We start from the raw sequence: 19,727 nt of genomic DNA, 5'->3' as shown, positions 1-19,727 counted from the left end.
TTGGTGATAAATTTTGTTTGAACCTAGAAGTCAAACGTCACAGGTGTGAGGATTATAGCGGTTCACAAGCTCAGGTGTTATCACGGTAACCAGCACCTCTGGTATCCCTGAGTCTATAACATTCCTGTTAAAGACTGAAAGCCTGAAAATCTCCAACCCTCACAGCGCCCCTGAGTTCAGAAGTGTTTTCTTGGTTTTTAAGTAAGTTGTTTTTTTTAATTCACCCACACCCAGAAAGTAGGGAGGGGAGGAATTTGATACAGGGTCACATGATCTGGTGATGTTACCTTATGTCAAAGGACTCCATTGAAGAAGGCCATTGATAGTGGAGAGGTGTGTGTGAATATAAAGCTTTCTATCCGGTTAATCTTTATCTTGGAGGCAAAGATTTCTGTTTCCTTTGTTCTTAAAGTTTATTTGTTTAATCTGACACCTGACCGGACGTGCTGTTCGTGCAGAGCTGAGTCAGCAAACCAAACCGGAAGCAAAACAAACGGCAGTGCGCAGGAGCAGGCTGGGCTCGCGCTGCTCAGGGACCAACCAGTCTATGGGACCGACACACTTTTCAACTTTAATTTTTTTTTTTAAGTTTATTTAAAGTTTATTCTTTAATATCTACCGTAAATAAACGACAAAAGGGACACCACGGAGTGTGTAAGAACCAGCACGAGATAACCCGAGGCGCGGGAACCTGCAGCTGTTTGACCAACGCGGAAGTGCCCTAAGGAACCTCTGCTGTGTCCCAAGTCGCGTACTTCTGTGAGTACACTGAATTAAGTGCACTGTCAACACTCTGCTCTTACTGGAAAAGTGCAGGAAAGCATCCAGGGTAGTGTTGTCTTAAATCAAACAATGCGGTTTCTCTCTTACCGGAAACTAAGATCTCATTTCACAACATCTGGTCTTCTGCTTTTCATTAATTACATTCATCACCATCGTTTGATCCATACCCACCCTCTCTTCTACGTAGCCAATATGGCGACAATTGAGTGTGAGAAGTGTCCAGCATTCCAAACTTAACTTTTTGACCGTTTTGAGTGAGGCTGAATACTCAAAGTGCACCATACTGTCAGTGTGAAGTAACTGAAAACACTAAGAGAAAGTGCTGAAGTACTCAATTTGGGACACAACACTTGTTTATCAGTCTTTACTTGAATTTACTTGAGTTTATCAGAGTGTAAATAATTTCATCAGAGTTTACCTGAATATACCTGAGTTTATCATAGTTTACCTGAGAAGCTGAGGGACTGAATCTTTACAACTGCTGTGTGAGCTTTAGGTGCTCCTCCAAGTTTGTTTATGGGTAAACAGACATTGAAAATATTTCCCGTTTATGGATTTATTCATTAAATGGGACAGGATCACTGTTCAGGTGTAAAAATAAGAAACACGTCTTAAAGTTCAAATCAAATTATAATAAAGTTACTTGTTTCACAGTTGAAAGAAAAGAAAAAAACTCACTGTATCAAACTGTTAGATCAATGCCAAGCTAATGCTACATTCATGTTGATGAATAAGATTGATGCTAAGCTAATGATAATGCTAAACATCAGTGCAAGTTGACCTGTGAGTGTGGAGAGCTGATGGTGTTTTGACTGTGATGGAGAAAGGAGCAGAGACACACATTAGCAGGATGAAGAAGTGAGATTCAAACTGTGATCAAACTGAATCAAACTCCTTTCTGCAGGTCTGCGAGGAACTGGGGATGGGTTTGTGAGGTCAGAGCATGATCCAAACATTCAGGAAACTTCATTTTACAGTTCAGCTGCTGTGCACTCTTCCCATTATCGACCGTCTGTTTCCTCTGAAGGTAAAATAAGAGACAGAGTTTCATTTTAAAGCCTGTGGTGTTGAAAATCATTGAAGTATCTAAAGTCTACAGACACAGGATGCTTGTATGTTGTGGCCACATTTCCCATGGTGCACCTGGTCAGTGTCTGAGATGTGTTCTCTACCTTTCAGCGATGAAGAGGAGTCAGCTGCTGTATGTGGCAGTGGGCGGAGTCTTCTGCTTGGCTGTGATGTCACTGTATCGCATGCTGGAGCTGATGCAGGGGGCAGAGCATCAGCAGAGCCTGGAGAAACCTGCTGGACAGGTTGGCGAGGTTAGTGCTGTCATCGGTGGTATTTAGAAATAAAGCTTTCGTAAACTACGCAAACACTGGCGTTGAATTAAAGAAGTTTATTTTCATGTGGACAGGATTTGTCCCGTCTCCAGGAGAAGATAGACAGGTTAGAGCGTCTCCTCTATGACAACAACCAGCTAGTTGCTACGCTACGTGACTCATTGCGTGTCCGTAAAGAATCATGGGAAAAGGAAAGGAGACGAGGAGGAGTCAATGTGAGCTCAGACTCTGCCCTCAGCCAAGCTGACACACTGCCAGGATGCCAATTGGCTACAGAGAAAAAGGACGGAACAAAAGGGGTACAGGTGAGTTTAGCATGCTGCTAGTCCTGTAATTTAAAAAGTATATATTAATATTATTATTTTGTTCATATGTTTTATAGCCAGCAGAACCAGTTTTTTCTGCTGGAGGAATTTAAATTCTTTATATGATGTGTGTTGATGTCATCTGATGGATTATGGTTTCAGTGTTTGTAGATTGTTCTTGCTGTATTTTAAAGCCTCAGTGAAAGATTTTGATATATAACTAACTTTGACTTGGTAAACATGTCAGCAACTGATTTCAATGTTGGTCTAGTTGGTTTTTATTTCATTCATACTGTCAAAAAAACAGATATTCAATATAAAAATGGGAAAAAAAAATCTCAAATGAATGACAATGAGCAGAAGGAAGAAAACCTCTTATTATATTTGCCCCTTCTCTTAGCATTAGCTAAGCACATTAGCTAAATACATGATACAGTTGTGTACCAGTGTACCTTTTATCATATATCATTATTTCTGTTAAAGAAAGACGACAAAAAAAACAAACCCACAAACATAAATGTGATAACTTATTTAATTTCCATTTTGCTACAAAACAAAAGAGAAAATTATTATTTTTTGGATGGATTTAGATTATCTTGTTTCCCTGTATTTGTTTAATAAACTGTTTTTGATCATTTTTTTGAACAGTCTCTGTCCAGGTTGTTCCATAAACTGATTCCTTTAACTGTAATGCAACATCCATTCAATGGTTCTGAATCTATCTGTGTGTTGTGTGTGTCATGTTTCTCAATGCTGCATTTCAGCTGCTTGACGTGTACGACCTCCTGCCCTTTGATAACCCGGACGGCGGCGCCTGGAAACAGGGCTTTGAGATTAGTTACAATGGCAACGAGTGGGACGAACAGCCACTGGAGGTGTTTGTGGTTGCTCACTCACACAACGACCCAGGTGAGCTGCTGCCATTACCTCCTCTGGTACTGCCCATGTACCATAACTCTAAGGTGGCAGGCTAATGGGTTGTCTAAGTCTGCTCTCATCTGAACACATGTTAGAGTTCAATCTTGATGGTCACAACACACAGATACACACTCTTCTTCAGGGTTAAACATGACACTGTGATGACACGTGACTTTGTAGACTGGTTTGATTTTTATCATGTTGAAGCGACCTTGGGAAACACCTCTTACTCATGACACACTTCCAGGATCAGCTGATAGCAGCCTGTCCAAGCATCACAGGCCCGCCCCTGGTGAGGCATCAGCCAATCACTGATAAGAGTTTTGGATTGGCCCCTCAGCTAGACAATCAATTTTGATGATCATGATGAGTCCACCAAACACGTCCATACTGTGGTGTGTGATTGACCAGCCCTCCGGAGGTCTATGGTGGACCTTGGCCTGCACCTTTAACTTGTTGTAAACCAGTAAGAGATAAACTTGAACACTATATTGACACAGTCATGTGATTGAGAGAGGATGAGACAAAGGTCAGAGGTCAGCTGAGACTGTCTGAGGGGAGTAAACGTTTTTGGATGATGGACGAGGAGGAAATAAAAGAGGAGGAAAAAGCAGCTGATTTCCTCTTGCTCTCTCTCCACCGCCCATCAATCCTTGTCTTCCTCTGGACCATAATCTCCTTCAACCGATAAAGTCAGGAGGACCCTCCTGTAGTCTCCCCTTTTCAGATGATTCTGCTTTTGTTGACCCCTACCACACGTCCTCTTGCTTTAATAGCGCCTTTGCTTTTCCTCCTCTGAACCCCTTTTTGCTCCTTCCTCTGTCATCCCCTTGGTTTTGATTCTCCCTTGTATGTGTGTTTGTTTGTGTGTTTGTGTGTTTGGATGTGTGTCAGGCTGGTTGAAGACCTTTGACGGTTACTATCAGGATCAAACTCGTCACATTTTGGATAACATGCTGATCAAACTGAGCGCGGATGCCAGGTGACACCACACACTCTCAATGTTTATTTTATTTCAAATAATAAACCATTATTTAGTTTGTTTTATTTTGAGGGGGATGCTGGTCTTTAGTTTGTCTGATTATGAAGGGGATGTTTGTACTTCCTGCTCAGGAGGAAGATGATCTGGGCGGAAATCAGTTATTTCTCTAAGTGGTGGGGGGAACTCGACGAGCAGAAGAGAGAGATGGTTCGGCGGTGAGTCTCGTCTTTCCTCCGTTTGATTTTATCAACCTGTAAAGGTCAAAGAGGAAAACAGAGGTTTTAACTTCCTTCCCTTTCCGCATCCCTGTGCCAACCTGTGATTGGTCAGGCTGCTGAAGGAGGGGCAGTTGGAGCTGGTGACAGGTGGATGGGTGATGGCAGATGAAGCCAACTCTCATTACTTTGCTCTGCTGGATCAGCTGATGGAGGGACACTTGTGGATGCAAAGACACCTGGGTGTGTGACTCCGCCCACCAAACTTCTTCTGTATGACATCACAGCACACAGCACTGATAGTTTCCATGTGACATCACACTTCTCAACTTTCCATCCAGGTGTGCAGCCGAGCAGTGGCTGGGCCATTGATCCCTTTGGCCACTCCCCTTCCATGACCTACCTACTGAAGGGGGCAGGGCTTCAAAACATGGTCATCCAACGAGTTCACTACGCCGTCAAGAAACACTTTGCCCAGCAACAGACACTGGAGTTTCTTTGGCGACAGAACTGGGGTTAGCAAATATTCTAAATAAAGGAGTCAACCTACGGGTTAATGAGACAGGCGTATTTATTTAAAGGGGAAGTGCACATAAATGAAGAATGCTAAAAACACTTCATCTTCTTCTCATGTGTTACAGATTCCTCCTCCCGCAGTGACATCACGTGTCACATGATGCCTTTCTACAGTTATGATGTGCCGCACACGTGTGGTCCGAACCCAGCAGTCTGCTGTCAGTTTGACTTTCACCGTCTGCCAAAGAGGCGTGTTCAGTGTCCATGGAAGATACCGCCACAGCCAATCACTGAGCAGAACATCAAAGAGAGGTAAGCATGGGGCGGGACAAAGATGGATTATGTTCATCAGGATATTAAGGTCAGTCAGCGATGATGTCAGAATAAAAGGGCAGAAATTTGATCGTTGCTCTCTGACCCTTTAAAAACTCAAAGTCTGCAGGTCACACATGCTGACTTCAGGTCCTCCCTGACCGTGTCCACTCTGTCTGACTCATATGTCTGCATGCTGTGTGGTCACTTCCTGTGCGTTCTTGCAGGGCGCTCCTACTCCTTGATCAGTACCGCCAGAAGTCTCGTCTCTTCAGCTCCCATGTTCTCCTCATCCCGCTTGGTGATGACTTTCGCTTCATGGAGTCTAGTGAGTGGGATGTTCAGTTCGATAACTACCAGAAACTGTTCGACTACTTCAACCAGCATCCCGAGCTTCATGTCAAGGTAAACCACCTGACACACCTAGAATGGGGCGGGGCATAATGGCAAGCTGATGTGTGGTGACTGGATAAAACCCACTGTTCTCTGATTGTTGATCTGTCACTTTTCTTCCTCAGGCCCGTTTTGGGACGCTCTCAGATTACTTCTTGACTCTCAGTAAGCGGCTAAATGCATCAGGAAAGACTCTGCCCACGCTGCGTGGTGACTTCTTCACCTACGCTGACCGAGATGACCACTACTGGAGCGGGTACTTCACGTCCCGCCCCTTTTACAAACGCCTGGACAGGACACTGGAGGCCACACTCAGGTACGTCTCATTTACTTGTATAACACACTGCAGGAGACACTGCAAATACACACAGGTTGGTGAAAGGGTGTGTGTGAGTTAAATGTTTAGAAGAATGATTTTTCAGGGTTTCTTTTGTTGTTGATGAAGAGACTGACTCTGTCTCATCAGGAGTGTCATTGTTGATTTTTGTTATTTGATCTTGTCTCTTCCTTTGTCTCCCTTAGGGCTACAGAAATTCTCTTCAGTCTCACGCTGGCTGAAATGCGTCGTGTCCATGGCGATGGTCGTCTGGCATCAGATTTTCCAGCTCGCGATCATTTCCTGTCTCTCACATTGGGGAGACGGAACCTGGCCCTGTTCCAGCATCACGACGCCGTCACGGGCACTGCACGGGACCCTGTGGTGGTGGACTATGGCACCAGGTAGTTCCTGTTGGCCTTTTGGCCTGTTAGCATGACATAAGCTAAGAGTTTAAAACCTGCTCTGGGAAGAAGACTCATCATACTATGGAGAGTCTAGTTAGAACATTAGCATGTAGGCTGTAACCTTTTTAGCATCTCAGTATTTTGGGTGATTTAAAGCTTGCAGCAAAAGAGCTAACAGTTATTATGGACTCAAGGACATAGATTTGAATTTCCCACCAGTAGCAATGAGCAGCTTTTGGCATAACTATCTGATTTAAGGCCACTAAATGATGTGTCAAGGTTTATTTATTTGTCTGTTGCTATAAAAACATGTTTCATGAAGCTCTTTTCTTTCTCCTTATCTGTTTAATCAGTGTTAGCATTGTAGCATCTGAATCTCCTAAGTATCTTTAGCGTTAGTGTGTTTTGTCTTATTTGTCCCTCCATGCTCTCTCCGTTGAAGGACCTCGACACCCAAACGAACAGGTACAGCACTGTGTAGTGCTAGCAGTTAGCATTAGCTTTGATCATAACCATATATTTAGCATTAGTGTCTAACAGTAGTTACCTAACATTGGCACTCAAAACAAATCTAAAGTTTAAACATCACAAGAACTGAACAACAGAAAAAGAGATTTATTTGAGATTGTGACATTATTGTTTGGTTATTCTCCTTAGAGGAGCCAAATTACAGGGATCAATCAGAAACATCCTGCTCTGTTTTTTTGTCCAAATGCTCAGAGTTCAGAACAAACAGCTAGATTTTATTGTTTGTTCTTTTACACAGAAACAGGACTTTGTTAGGGTCAGGGTCCTTAATGATTCTTCAAACAGACATTACCTGAAATTCGTGTTTTAAGGACAGCGACCTGAGATCAGTACAGAGTGTTTGAGCTGAAAATGATGATTGCTACAGAGCAATCAGAGAGACCATAGAAAGACTCTGTAAAACACACTCTTTCTCTTGAAATAAGTGAAACCTAATCATGATTTGTGGTTTTCTGTCAAAGTGAAATTTAAATCTGAAATCTTTACAGATTGTTTCACTCCATCCTGAAACTGCACCAGGTGCTTCAGAGCTCCGCCCACTGGCTCCTCCTTATGGACAAGAGCCAGTACAGCCACAGCCAATCAAAGACCTTCTTGCAAATGGTAACCTCTGATATCACATAACTTACCTTTCACTTCACTGCATTTTTTACATGAAACCCTTGGGGGCTAACGAACAGTTAACGAACAGTTAATGTTTTTCAGGATGAAACATTCTCGGCGCAGGATACACTACCTCAGAAAACAAAGCTGACGCTCAGTGATGAGCCCAGGTGAGGAGGCGAGGTTTACACTGAGAGAAGATAGAGTCAGAAAGCTTTATGTTTTTTAATTAGAATGAAACATTCAGAGCTAGGAAAGCTTTTCTATGTGTCCCTATCAAAACCTCAGTAGTTTAAAAAACCTTTACTCATGTTATGGGTAACAGCTTGCTAGCTTGTATCACGTGCTAGGCTAGCATTGTTACCTTACAGTTTTGGATGAGAACATTTTAATCTTTGTTGTTATTTCTGTCTGAACTTAGAACACAGTCTACAATGTGGTTTTTGATGTTCTGAAGCTAAGACATCTTGGCAGAGACATTATGTTTTAGCTAAGTGTTTTTGTTCAGTGATTCTGAAAGTCTTCATGCTGACTGTCTTTTTGTTCTCTTTTTCTCTTGACTCTGAAGGGTAAGCTATTAGCATGTTAATGTTAGCTTGGTCTGTCAGCTTGTAGCTCAGCGATTTCTTTGGAATAAGACTGCAAAGTGAACCCCTAATGTAAGCATGAGGCTAGCTTTGGCCTGTGGAGCAGACCCTTGCATTCAAGTTGAGCTAAACTCAGCTGGTCATTAACAAAACAGCTAATGTAGCCCCACCTTCAGGTCCCACCTGCCTTAGCATTACATGGTTTACTGCTAGTTAGCTGGTATTAACATGCTAACACGCAAAACCGTAAAAAAAGGTAAGCTTTTAACATTAGCATGTTGGCACAGTCACTTGAGCACATTAGCATGTAGCCTTAAGCTATTCAAGTTGCCGCCGTCACTCTTGCGTCTGTATTAATTGTCCATGTCATCCAGGTCGTTGGTGATCTTTAACCCTACGGAGCAGCTCAGGTCATCAGTCATCAGTGTGGTTGTCGACTCTCCAGACGCCCGTGTTGTTGATGCAGAAACAGGTCAACCAATGGCAGCACAGATCTCTGCTGTGTGGGAGGGGCCAAACAGAGCATCCACAGAAGCTTTCCAGGTAATGAGGGATCACCCAATCAAAGCGGTTCTATGGTGAGGTCACAAATAAAAGCGGACAGTTTAAACTTGCATATGTTTTCTGTTCTAGCTGGACTTTGTGGCTGAGCTTCCTCCTCTGTCACTCGTCGTTTATCATGTGACAAAATCCTCTGTTGGCTCCACCCATCGGGTTCAGTACACCTTCAACAGTCATGACTCGTCAACAGTCAAGTCTGAACACTTCCAGGTGTCCCACCTGACCAGAACTGAGGCTGGCAGCCCCCTGTCCCTCAGCAACAAGCACATCCAGATCTGGAGCTCCTCAGAGACCGGCCTGCTGCAGGTCAGAGATTTAAAAGAAAAACTCTGATGACACAATAAGAATGAACAAAGCCTTTACTCGTTAAAATGGCATAAAGAGAAATTAATTAATCTGTAAAGTGGATTTCTTCTGATTTAAGATTAACATTTAATTTAAGGTAAAAACCATGATGATCATTTAGTCCTTTTATTTTGAAATACAGAAGCTACGCCTGCAGTCTGGTCTGGTCCGTCAGGTCCAGGTCCAGTTTCTGTGGTACGGAACCACATCCAAGTCAGACAAGAGTGGAGCTTACCTGTTCCTGCCAGGGCCAGAGGGGGCTCAGGTGAGACCAGTACCTAAATCAGGTTTAGACCAGATCCATCAGACAGAACTAACTGACTCACTCTGCCTTTTGTTCATTTGCTCCCCTGCAGCTTTACTCATACTCCGAGCCTCCACTGGTCCGGGTCTCCCGAGGGCCCATCTTCTCTGACATCACTTCCTGTTTTAAGCATTTTACACACAGAGTTCGACTTTACCACCTGGAAGGTAACAAGAGGATCGACGAAACACTAAAAATCATTATTTTTACTTAAAAATTTAAAATAAAAGTTTTCTATTGTCTCTACCCCAGGGCATGCTGGGAGATCTGTAGAGGTTTCCAACACCGTGGACATCAGGTCAGAGGTCAACCGTGAGCTGGTCATGCGGCTTGTCACTGATGTTTCTAGTGGCAACCTCTTCTTCTCTGACCTCAACGGGTTTCAGGTACAAACTGTCTGATTATGTCACGGATCTGATAAAGTCACAGGGTTTACTGTTGTCCCAGTTAATCAGTGAAACATTGATGGTTCTGTCACAATTTGTACATAAACTATTGATCACTGGTAGATGGTTACTGATCATTATTATTGGTTATTGACCTACAGCATCCATCCCTTTCGTCAGTATATATAAACCTTTGATTGATAAATGATCGTACAGATGAAGCAGAGGTGGGCTTAAGCAAAATCTTGACAGAGTTTTAATTGATTATAAATTTATCATTGACCTTTTGGATTGGCTGGTTATTGATTGGCTGGTAATTAATTATGTATTTACTGCTTATTTATTAGTTATTGGCTGATTGTTGTACAGATGCAGCAGCGGCGCACTCTGGAAAAGCTCCCCCTGCAGGCAAACTTTTACCCAATGAGCTCAGCAGCTTTTGTTCAGGACACTGGGTCTCGTCTGTCCCTGCTTTCAGCTCAGAGTCAAGCCGTGGCTTCACTCAGACCAGGTGAGTCTGGTCACCTGGAGGACCATGATCAGTTCAGAGTTCCGTTTTTCAGATGTTAAATGTATGCTGATGTTTACCTGTTCAGGTGAGCTGGAGGTAGTGTTGGACCGGCGGCTGCAACAAGATGATAATCGTGGTCTCGGTCAAGGTGTCACTGACAACAAGCTGACTGCCAGCCTCTTCCAGCTGCTGCTGGAGGACAGGAAGGGTGGGGCTCAGGTAAGGAGAGGGCTCAGACCCACTGAGATCTTAAGTGTTGGTTTAAACCTATCATCAGACTAACAGTGGCGTCAGTTTAACACGGTAAGCTAATTTTAGCGTTAGCCAGCCTTACACACACCTTAAAAAAAAAATCTGGTTCATCAATGAAAGATCTTTTTCAGGATCAAACAGTGAAAAGGCAAGACAGCTCACCAGCATTAACCTGACACTCCCCAATAAGCAGTGTGGCATAGAGAGACATCCTGAGACTTAAAGATTGCTTCTTGTTGTTTTAGTGACATGTAAACAGGAAGTCTCTTATTTTGAAAAGACCACTATAGTTTAAGAATGTTTGGCTGAACTATACAAAGCTGATCGGTGAGTGAAAATCAGAGGAGGCGTCGCCCTGAAGATCTATGTACTTCTTTTTTCTGTTATTCTACAGGGGGTGGGAGGGTCCTCAGTGGAGCACTTGTCTTTACTTGCCCACATGACCTCGCTTAGCCTCTGCCACCCACCAATTACCATGGTCACGCCTAGCAGGAACCAGATGCCAAAGCTTCGCCCCTTCTTGCCACTGCGCTTGTCACTGCCATGTGACGTTCACCTGCTGAACCTGAAGACACTGGAGGACCCACAGGTGAGGAAGCACCTGGAACCCCAACCCTACAACCAAAACTTTATCTGTGACATAACACACAAACAACAAATAAAAATACACAGACAGTTAAGTTCGAGGTTTTGAAACCCCTTCTGTGAAAAGTGTCAGACTAAGAAGATGTTAAAAAAAACAGGAAGCAAATGCTACAAATAATTACATCCTCATATTAACAAGGCATACTGTGATTGGCTGTCAACTTGTTTAGCCCCTCCCCTGGTCACATGACAGCTCGGAGGATGTGAGTGGTGTGGATGACAGACACATGAATTTAAAACAAACACAAAATTTCAGATAAATGTCATCGAGCTGTGAGAGCCATTCAGCTTAAAGTACTGACTGCATGTTTGTATGTGTTTAACAGGAAGCTGATACACCGTCACAGGAAGTGGCCCTGCTTCTTCACAGGAAGGGCTTCGATTGTAGCTCTGCCCCCCAGCCAGCATTGCAGTGTACATGGAGCACGCAAGAGGAGGTGCTGGTTACACAAACAAACATGTCTGTTTATTTATCATCGTTTCAGCGCACTTAGTTTATTTTTTACTGACCTGTTTTTGTTTGTTGTCTCCAGGTGAACCTGGACGACCTCTTCTCTCCTCTTCGGTTCCGGTCGGTCCATCGCTCTGGACTCACTCTGCTGAGAGAACACCACGAACAAGAATCTGCCCCGCAACAGCAGCAGACACACATCACTGTGCTGCGGCCAATGGAGATCAGCGCTTTCCGTGTGGAGATTGAATGAACAACAGATGCAAAAATATTCCAGATTGATTAAAAGAAACATCTCAGCCAATCAGAAACTACCCACAGAAAGTAAAACAAAAACGACGAGGACTAAAAAAAGTGAATACGTCCAGGTTTTAAACATTTGAACAAGATAAAATTGAGCCAACGGCTCAAACTGTCAGACTGGGAGTCTGATAGATTCATTCGTCTATAAACAACAAACAAATAAACAACAGATAACATTAAACAGGAATGAAGTTCAGAGTTTGAACAGGGGCTATCAAGGTCCAAGTTCAACAAACTATTAAAACAAAAACAAGTCACAGTAAAGGTCAAAGGTCACAGACTGTATTAGCTGTTTAAAAAACAACACTGAAACTGTGAGGTGTGGGTGAGTGTGTGTTTATGTGTGAGTGATTGAGGTTCTGTTCCTGCTGATTCAGTTCTGTTTGTATAAGGAGCCTTGCATGGATTGGTTTAAGTTATTTCTCGATTTCCTGGGGATGAGAGAAGCTGCACAGTGTCTCAGTGTGTTTGTGTATTTTCTGTGGTAAAAGGGAATCTTAAAAATCGTATGCTGTTTATTGTTTCCTCGCCCTGAGGGATCTTTGATCAGTCTGTCAGAGATTATTTTCATGTCTGTAATTGTTGAGGCTCAGATTAATGATTTTAATATAAAATAAATTATTTTTGGTTGTTGTTTTTGTTTGTTTGTGTCCTTACTGACTCTGCTCATATTGTTAATGGCAATGCTCTGACATCAGTCAACAGAGTGATGCTGCAGACTGAGCATGCTCAGTTTCAGAATAGTGAGATCATTTTCAGAGTTCAGGTAAAAATCAGAAGTCAGATCAGGTCCAGCTATGCTAATGGGTGACCATTATTATCAACCTCATAATTTCAGATACACTGGACTTCAGTGATTCGATGCAAACTTAACCTGCCCTGGAGCAGGTGAGCATAAGTTACCATAGTGATTTATCCCAATAAGATGTGAACCAGGGTCGTCTGTGGTAAGAGAACATCCAGCTTCGTAGTACAGGCCTTTGCTCACACGCTGGTAACAGGTATCAGGTGCCTTAAACTACACCCGAACATAGGGGTGGAGCTGCAGTGAGCGAGCTGGGCCTGACTTCCTGTGTCCAACAGCACGTTCATGGCCTTCATCCAGTGCTGATCATTAAATCATAATCCATCTGATAAGAAGGGGTGGGGCCCGTTTGCGGCGGTCAGGCTTATTTCTGGTCATGTGATCAACAGGCGTGGACAGGTGGCCACTCACAGAGTTTGGCACGAACAGGATCATAAACCGGGTCAAAGATTACCAACCTGATTAAATACTGTTCTCTGATCAGGTGTGTTCTCCTGTCCGGGTGTGTTCTCCTCTTTAGGAATATTCTTTTCAGGTGTGTTCACAGCTTCAGACAGGTAAGAAGATCATCTGTATGTTAACACTTAGGCTGCTCAGGCCTCATTTCTCCTCTGACTGATGAAGATGAACTTTGGGTCTTCTGGAGCGAGTCCTCGTCACATATATGTGTGTGTGTGTGTGTGTGATTGTGTGTGTGTGTGTATATGCTTGGGTAAGGGTTTGAATCGGGTTTTGGGGGTCATGGTGTGCCATATTGGAACTGATGAATTCTACCTGGCTTTGATTGAGTCAGATAAAGTGAAGTGAGGCCTTGATCCTCCTTTTTAACAGCTACAGGGTGACTTCTTGCCAGTTAAACAGCCATGCCCTAAAATGGACAAACTGGAAGGTTTAATAACGCCATAAATAACTTGTTATAATAACCCATTCCCAGTTCAGTGTGTGCTAATAGAAAAATGATTTTTTCAGACAGAAATCCTGTTTTGAACCTGGCTGTAAACATGTTTTTCTTCTGTGAAAATCTGCTTCTGAATTGCTGTGTATGTGGTTTCTGCTGTTTCTGCTGATAGCCTCTAGTGGACACTCATGGAACTGCATTTTTTGCACTCTGTATCGTCTTAATCATTTGTAGGCTGGAGGTTATTGTGCTATAACCACCTGTTTACTACACACCCACTCACTCCAGGAAACTACACTTAGCTTCCTCAGACAACTACAGACTAACATTATTATCATGCCAAAATATCTCAAAATAAAAGCATGAACTCAGTGATTAGCTTGGTCAGACTGAAAGGGGGTCCTGTGTGTGTTTGTGTCTCCTCAGAAAGTGGACCACAGTGAAACCTGCAGAAGGCGTTGCTCAGACTCTGCATTGGAGAAATTCAACTCCTTCAGTTTGCAGGAAACTTCCAGAACATGGACCCAAAACCAGAAAGGAAACGCCCCAAAAGAAGGAGGGGTAGAAGGAGCAAACCCCTGCCTCCTGACCTGTCTCTGTTACTGAGCGGTCTGATCAAACACGCAACGTCCTTCTTCCAGACTTTTGATCAGCATGAGCCCCAGATGAGACAGACAGCAGGGGAGTTTGAGAAGGTGGCTGACAGAGTGAAGACGCTGCAGGAGAGGACAAGACGCAGACTTGAACCCATAGCTGGAGGGTTTGGACTCCTTGTCTGTGCAGTCGGGCTTCTTGCCACTCAGCCAGCCCAGGGCATAAGCTTAGCTACGTTAGCTTCCATAACAGGAGCAGCAGTGTTTGGGGGTGCGGTTGGGTTCAGGGTGGCTGCAGGCCTGTTCAGATCATTCACAGAGAGGGAGAGTGAAAGTCAGGTCAGAGAGCTGGGAGAAGACCTGATGAAGACTGTGGAACCTCTGAGGAAGGATGTGGAAGAAATGAAAAGGATGTTTCAGAAGGTGGAGCTGTCAGCTGGAGCTCAGGCTGAACACACGCTGAGGAAGGTGGAGGACTTTCAGAGGACTCACACACAAGTGTGTGAACAGGGACTAAGGAGGCCAGGAGATCTGAGCAGAGCTGTGCTGGAGCTGATCTATGATCTGATCTCTGACACTGTGAGATTCTTCAGACTCACTGCCCCCAAAGAGCGGGAAAGGCAGGTCTTAGACTCCATTATGCAGACAGCTCATCAGAGTCAGAGCCTCATCGAAGAATTTCACAGGATGAAGGAAGAGCTGAAAACTTTACAGATCCACCAGATGATGGAAAACTTCCCAGTGGATCCTCAGGGGACTGGTTCTGACTGAGCCTGCAGACTCCCAGTAAGATCACTGGATCACTTGGCTTCCTTGAACAGGAATATATATATATATATGCTCATAGAGTCTGAAACAAATTGGATCATACACCTGGCTAAAGATTACCAACCTGATTAAACACTGTTCTCCAATTAGGTCTGTTCACCTGTTCAGTTGTGTTCAGAAAGGGAAATAAAACAACACACTTAAAAAATATATCATCTTAATTTCTGACTTAAATAAATATAAGAGGTATATGACATTGGTAATTTAAATACATTAATTTATTGTGTGTCTTTGATGGTACTAATTACTTGGGCAGTAAAATGATGTAACTCTGAAAGTCTGACAGTGATACACTTCAAACAGGTGGTTCCTTTTAGATTCTCATGTTTGGTGAACTGTAAAAGTCAACAGGTGGCATCAAGTCTTCATTTTTACTTATTAACATCCACCATCTGTGAGGTTCAGCTGTGTTTCATAACACGCCACCACTTAACCAACTCAAGTGCTCTGTTGCTTTAAGAGGCCCATCATATGAGGGCTGAGTTTTGAGTCTGCACTGGACTCTCCGAGAGGAGGTAAGAGCATTTTTTTATTCTTTATAAACTTTTTATAATTTCTGTATTTCTGCAAACTCTAGTTTTAAACTCAGCGAAGTTTGAGGAAGACTTTTGACCCTGCAGGAGTGCTCTTTTAACTCACTGTTAAGTCAGGTGACGTTACAAAGTTTCTTGGGTATAAATCTGTGGCTGTGAACTGCGTGTTACCGAGTAATTAATGGATCTGAGGTACACTAAGTTCTCACTAAAGGAATAAACAATGAAATATGACCAGAGAAGCTGGTTGAGCCCCAGATATTACACACGATGTTTGACTGTTTGATTAAAAAAAACACACCACACTTTCTTTCACTTTCACTCTCTCTCTTTTTTATGTAGCTATATTATCTGGCATGATAATAAAGTTTCATAAACAGCTGATCAATTACGAGTAAGGTTTAAAAAAACAGTTAAATGCCCTGAAGCTTTAAATCCAATAAATGACTAATATCCAGTGTTTTGAGACAGTATAAACGTAGTATAAGTTTCAGAGTTCACAATCAGATAAGCACCAGATACACAGGTAACAGTCACGTGACCATCTGTGCTTGTTTCACAGAAAGCTCAGGACCTGAAGCATGATCTGGATCTGAACTCCATAGGCAAGGCAAGTTTATTTACAGAGCACAATTCATACACAAGGCAACTCAAAGTGCCATCAAGTCACTTCTGACTGCAGAAGAAAAACTTGTGGATCATGGATCCAACAGCAGGAAGGAGGATGAGGAGACTGAGCATGGAAGAGCCTCCTACCATGACGGAAATGACAAGAAGTGTGTTAGCAGAGCGGGACAGCAGAGAGCAGAGGATGAAGGAGATAGTGACCGAGTTAAAGGAGATGGCTGAGTACATCAGGAAGAAACAGGAGAGGGCCGACAAAGCGCGAACACTCGGAGCTTATATTGGAAGACTAGGATTTGTACTGTTCATCCTTGCAGTCCTCTTCCCTGGGTGGAGCAGTGTGGTGACAGCAGCTGTAGCAGTGATTGTAGCCGGGTCGGGAGCAGCAGCAGTGTTCGTCTCAAATGTCACAAAAACACTGAAAGAAAATGGAAGTGTTCAAAGGGCAGAAGAGCTGGGGACTGAACTCATGATGATCGCTGAATCCCCTGAACTTGACTTGGAATCTGTGAGAAAGAGGACGGGGGAAGAATCCTCTGGAGCTGAAGCTGAAAACTTACCAGAGGAAGTGCAGGAGTTTCAGAGGACCCTCAGACGAGTGAGTGCCCAGAGAAAAAAAGGAGCAGAGTCTTTGTTTGGACAGATAACACTGGATCAGGTGATGAACACACTGACTACGCTCACACTGGGCATCCTCAGCACCACTGCAACCCCAGAGGAGGACAAGAGACTCACCAGCTCCATCAGACAGTTAGCTGATCAGGGTCACAGGGTCATCCATGGATTTCATGAGATGAGTCAGAAACTCAGAGACTGCCAGCAGCCTGAAGCTGAGGACCAGTTCAAGTGAGACAGTGGACTCTGAAAGCTGTCCTTTAAAAGATAGAATGTTAAAGTTCCTGTGAGAAATTTGTAAGTGGTCTTGAAAAAGTTTAACTTTTTATGCTAGATTATAATCCACAGCTTAAAATGAGATAATCAACGCCAGTAGGTTATTTCTAAACGCAAATTACAGCTTCTCGATCTGGGAGGACAGGACTGGACACTAGAGTTATGTAGCATGGGCTAAACCACAGGCTAAAAACTAAACACAAGCTAAAGGCTAAAACACAGGCTAAAAACTAAACACAAGCTAAAGGCTAAAACACGGGTTAAAGGCTGAAACACAAGCTGAAGGCTTAAACTCAGGTTAAAGGCTGAAACACAAGCTAAAGGCTAAAACTCAGGTTAAAGGCTGAAACACAAGCTACAGGCTAAAACTGGGTTAAAGGCTAAAACACAAGCTAAAGGCTAAAACTGGGTTAAAGGCTGAAACACAAGCTAAAGGCTAAAACTCGGGTTAAAGGCTGAAACACGAGCTAAAGGCTAAAACTCGGGTTAAAGGCTGAAACACAAGCTGAAGGCTTAAACTGGGTTAAAGGCTGAAACACAAGCTAAAGGCTAAAACTCGTGTTAAAGGCTGAAACACAAGCTAAAGGCTAAAACTCGTGTTAAAGGCTGAAACACAAGCTAAAGGCTAAAACACGGGTTAAAGGCTGAAACACAAGCTAAAGGCTAAAACTGGGTTAAAGGCTGAAACACAAGCTAAAGGCTAAAACACGTGTTAAAGGCTGAAACACAAGCTAAAGGCTAAAACACGTGTTAAAGGCTGAAACACAAGCTAAAGGCTAAAACTGGGTTAAAGGCTGAAACACAAGCTAAAGGCTTAAACTGGGTTAAAGGCTAAAACAAGCTCTTTGTGATAATATTCATTTAACCCACATGCAGCAGTTATTCTGCAGTGGTCTTTTCAAACTTGAGCGTCTAGCAATAAAATGAAGAGTGAGGTTACGTTAGCTTGGTAGATGAGCACTGGTAGTACATAACCAGGATTTTGTGAGTTACACTGAATATAGGCAGCTACTAAAATACTTAGAAAGTGTGAATGCTGTCAAGTTCCAATCGAAGGCACTACGGTACTGTTGATAAATGCATTACCCCGTGGCTTTGCATCCTGGGAAAATTTTTCTTGAACTAAGAAAAGTAGTGTTAAAAGAAGCAGATATCCATTTATTTCCTCATGGGAAGCAAAGTCTTTATCACTAGCACTAAAGCTAGCTTTTCTAGAAAGTCTTCACAACTCCTCTGAGTTGTTTTCCTTTGACTTTGGGTGGAATCAGCTGTTGGTATGCTTTTGCACTTATTTTGTTAATACAAAGGTTATTTTTATAATAAACAAATGAGATGACTTGTTTAATGAAATTTGTACTGAAATGATTTCCTTGGTCTTTTCTGTTTCTTTCCTATTCTTAATAAACCCCAGCTAATGTCCAGAAACCCCTTAAAGAGAGGAAAATCAAGTGAAGAGGGCTGTCACAACACAACTCACAAACTGATGTCGAAGCAAACCTTCATATTACAAAACATGAAGGCAAAGACCTTGAATCTGTGTCAGGAGGGGGTTCGTGTTGATGTGTGCTCACGCTGTCATGATACAGACATGACAAAAACATTACAATCTACAGGTAAACATGTCAATCAGCAGGTAAATATAAGGATCAACAGGTAAACACTACAGTCAACAGGTAAACATTCTATTAGAACAGGATGATGACATCATACACCTCGTTGTGACTGGTTTTCATCTCTTGTAGCTCTCTGCTTATCTCTGTTTTGAAATAAAGTTGGGAGTTTAGTTTTCTTATTATACCTCGAGGTTTGTCTCCAGAGGAGGGCGGTAACGAGGCACTGGCACTCACATCTGATTTTAAATTATCAGAGAAGAAGAGGAGGAAGAGGGGTGGGGGAAAATGTGACTGTCAGCAGACAGCGGCTGTGTGGGAAAACTTCAGTGTCTTCAGGTGTTCACGTCTTCTAAGCTCCTCCATGACGGCACAGGTGAGTTTGAGGAGGTGTCAAGACTCGGGGCCAGTTTCTCTGAATCTAACAGGAACATTTATAGACCGTCTATGTGAAGAGAAAACACCTTTACACTGTGTTTGAGAGTTTAAAGATCAGTGAGGGGAGCGCCGAGCCACAGCTTATCTGTCTCCGGATCTTTGATGTTCAGACCAGGTCAGGAGAGAATCTGAGGTCCGCATGGATGGAGATAAAACATTGTGCCTGTTTCCCAAACAGCCCGCTCACTACTACATAAGAATGTAGCAGGCACTGCATTCTGCCTAATTTTGAATGAAATATGTAGTCTGACTTTTCTTTTGGGTCTATTGACAGTAGTCAAGTCGGTCCCCACTTGTTCGCAATGCGTGTATTCTAGGCATTACGGTAACACGGTAAAACTGACCGGACTTCAAAATAAAAGCCTGTTGCAAGATTGGCAATTACGCAATAATTAATAAATGGATTCTCGTTTCAAGAATAAAAGCCTTTTAAACTCGTGAAAACTGAGCTAATCGGATCACTTTAAGATAAGAATTAAAGTTCTATTGTGGAATAGAATAGAATAGAATAGAATAGAATAGAATAGAATAGAAGACTTAA

The 19,727-nt window shown here is 43.0% G+C and overlaps 2 protein-coding genes across 4 annotated transcripts; both read left to right on the top strand.

Moving 5' to 3' along the window:
• Positions 1–431: 431 nt before the first annotated feature.
• Positions 432–12,599, top strand: man2a1 (mannosidase, alpha, class 2A, member 1). Of its 2 annotated transcripts, XM_074690724.1 has the most exons (25): positions 432–759; positions 1,688–1,810; positions 1,963–2,105; positions 2,201–2,431; positions 3,196–3,340; positions 4,244–4,331; positions 4,463–4,546; positions 4,662–4,789; positions 4,888–5,061; positions 5,188–5,374; positions 5,602–5,779; positions 5,893–6,083; positions 6,290–6,487; positions 7,507–7,621; positions 7,724–7,791; positions 8,583–8,751; positions 8,842–9,075; positions 9,257–9,379; positions 9,471–9,585; positions 9,671–9,804; positions 10,174–10,315; positions 10,401–10,534; positions 10,962–11,156; positions 11,539–11,649; positions 11,746–12,599. In XM_074690724.1, exons 3-25 carry the CDS (start codon positions 1,965–1,967, stop codon positions 11,914–11,916), a joined length of 3,456 nt encoding a protein of 1,151 aa, XP_074546825.1. In that variant the 5' UTR covers positions 432–759; positions 1,688–1,810; positions 1,963–1,964; the 3' UTR covers positions 11,917–12,599. The 2 variants fall into 2 exon arrangements, with proteins under 2 accessions (XP_074546825.1, XP_074546826.1); XM_074690725.1 differs by lacking the exon at positions 1,688–1,810.
• Positions 12,600–15,558: 2,959 nt separating this feature from the next.
• LOC141805607 (uncharacterized) lies at positions 15,559–18,439 on the top strand. 2 transcript variants are annotated; one of them, XR_012599719.1, is made up of 3 exons: positions 15,559–15,605; positions 16,186–17,348; positions 17,763–18,439. XR_012599719.1 is itself a non-coding variant. In XM_074690732.1 (2 exons), exon 2 carries the CDS (start codon positions 16,324–16,326, stop codon positions 17,095–17,097), a length of 774 nt encoding a protein of 257 aa, XP_074546833.1. In that variant the 5' UTR covers positions 15,559–15,605; positions 16,186–16,323; the 3' UTR covers positions 17,098–17,448. The 2 variants fall into 2 exon arrangements, 1 of the variants encoding a protein (XP_074546833.1); XM_074690732.1 differs by lacking the exon at positions 17,763–18,439 and having other exon boundaries at positions 16,186–17,448.
• Positions 18,440–19,727: the final 1,288 nt, after the last annotated feature.

The sequence above is a fragment of the Halichoeres trimaculatus genome, unplaced genomic scaffold (assembly GCF_033239565.1).
Source record: "Halichoeres trimaculatus isolate MK-OKI-2021-1 unplaced genomic scaffold, fHalTri1.1 fHalTri1_scaffold_16, whole genome shotgun sequence".
In the NCBI taxonomy this organism is placed as follows: domain Eukaryota; kingdom Metazoa; phylum Chordata; class Actinopteri; order Labriformes; family Labridae; genus Halichoeres; species Halichoeres trimaculatus.
Note: the sequence above shows the minus strand (reverse complement) of the source record. Positions and strands in the feature narration are given on the sequence as shown.

What these genes read in the sequence shown, in the direction of transcription:
- LOC141805607 (XM_074690732.1), top strand. Translation starts at nt 16,324, where the DNA reads ATGGATCCAACAGCAGGAAGGAGGATGAGGAGACTGAGCATGGAAGAG.
- man2a1 (XM_074690725.1), top strand. Translation starts at nt 1,965, where the DNA reads ATGAAGAGGAGTCAGCTGCTGTATGTGGCAGTGGGCGGAGTCTTCTGC. An exon ending in ACGGAACAAAAGGGGTACAG is followed by an intron (nt 2,432 to 3,195) that starts GTGAGTTTAGCA and finishes GCTGCATTTCAG; the next exon opens with CTGCTTGACGTGTACGACCT. An exon ending in AGACACTGGAGGACCCACAG is followed by an intron (nt 11,157 to 11,538) that starts GTGAGGAAGCAC and finishes TGTGTTTAACAG; the next exon opens with GAAGCTGATACACCGTCACA.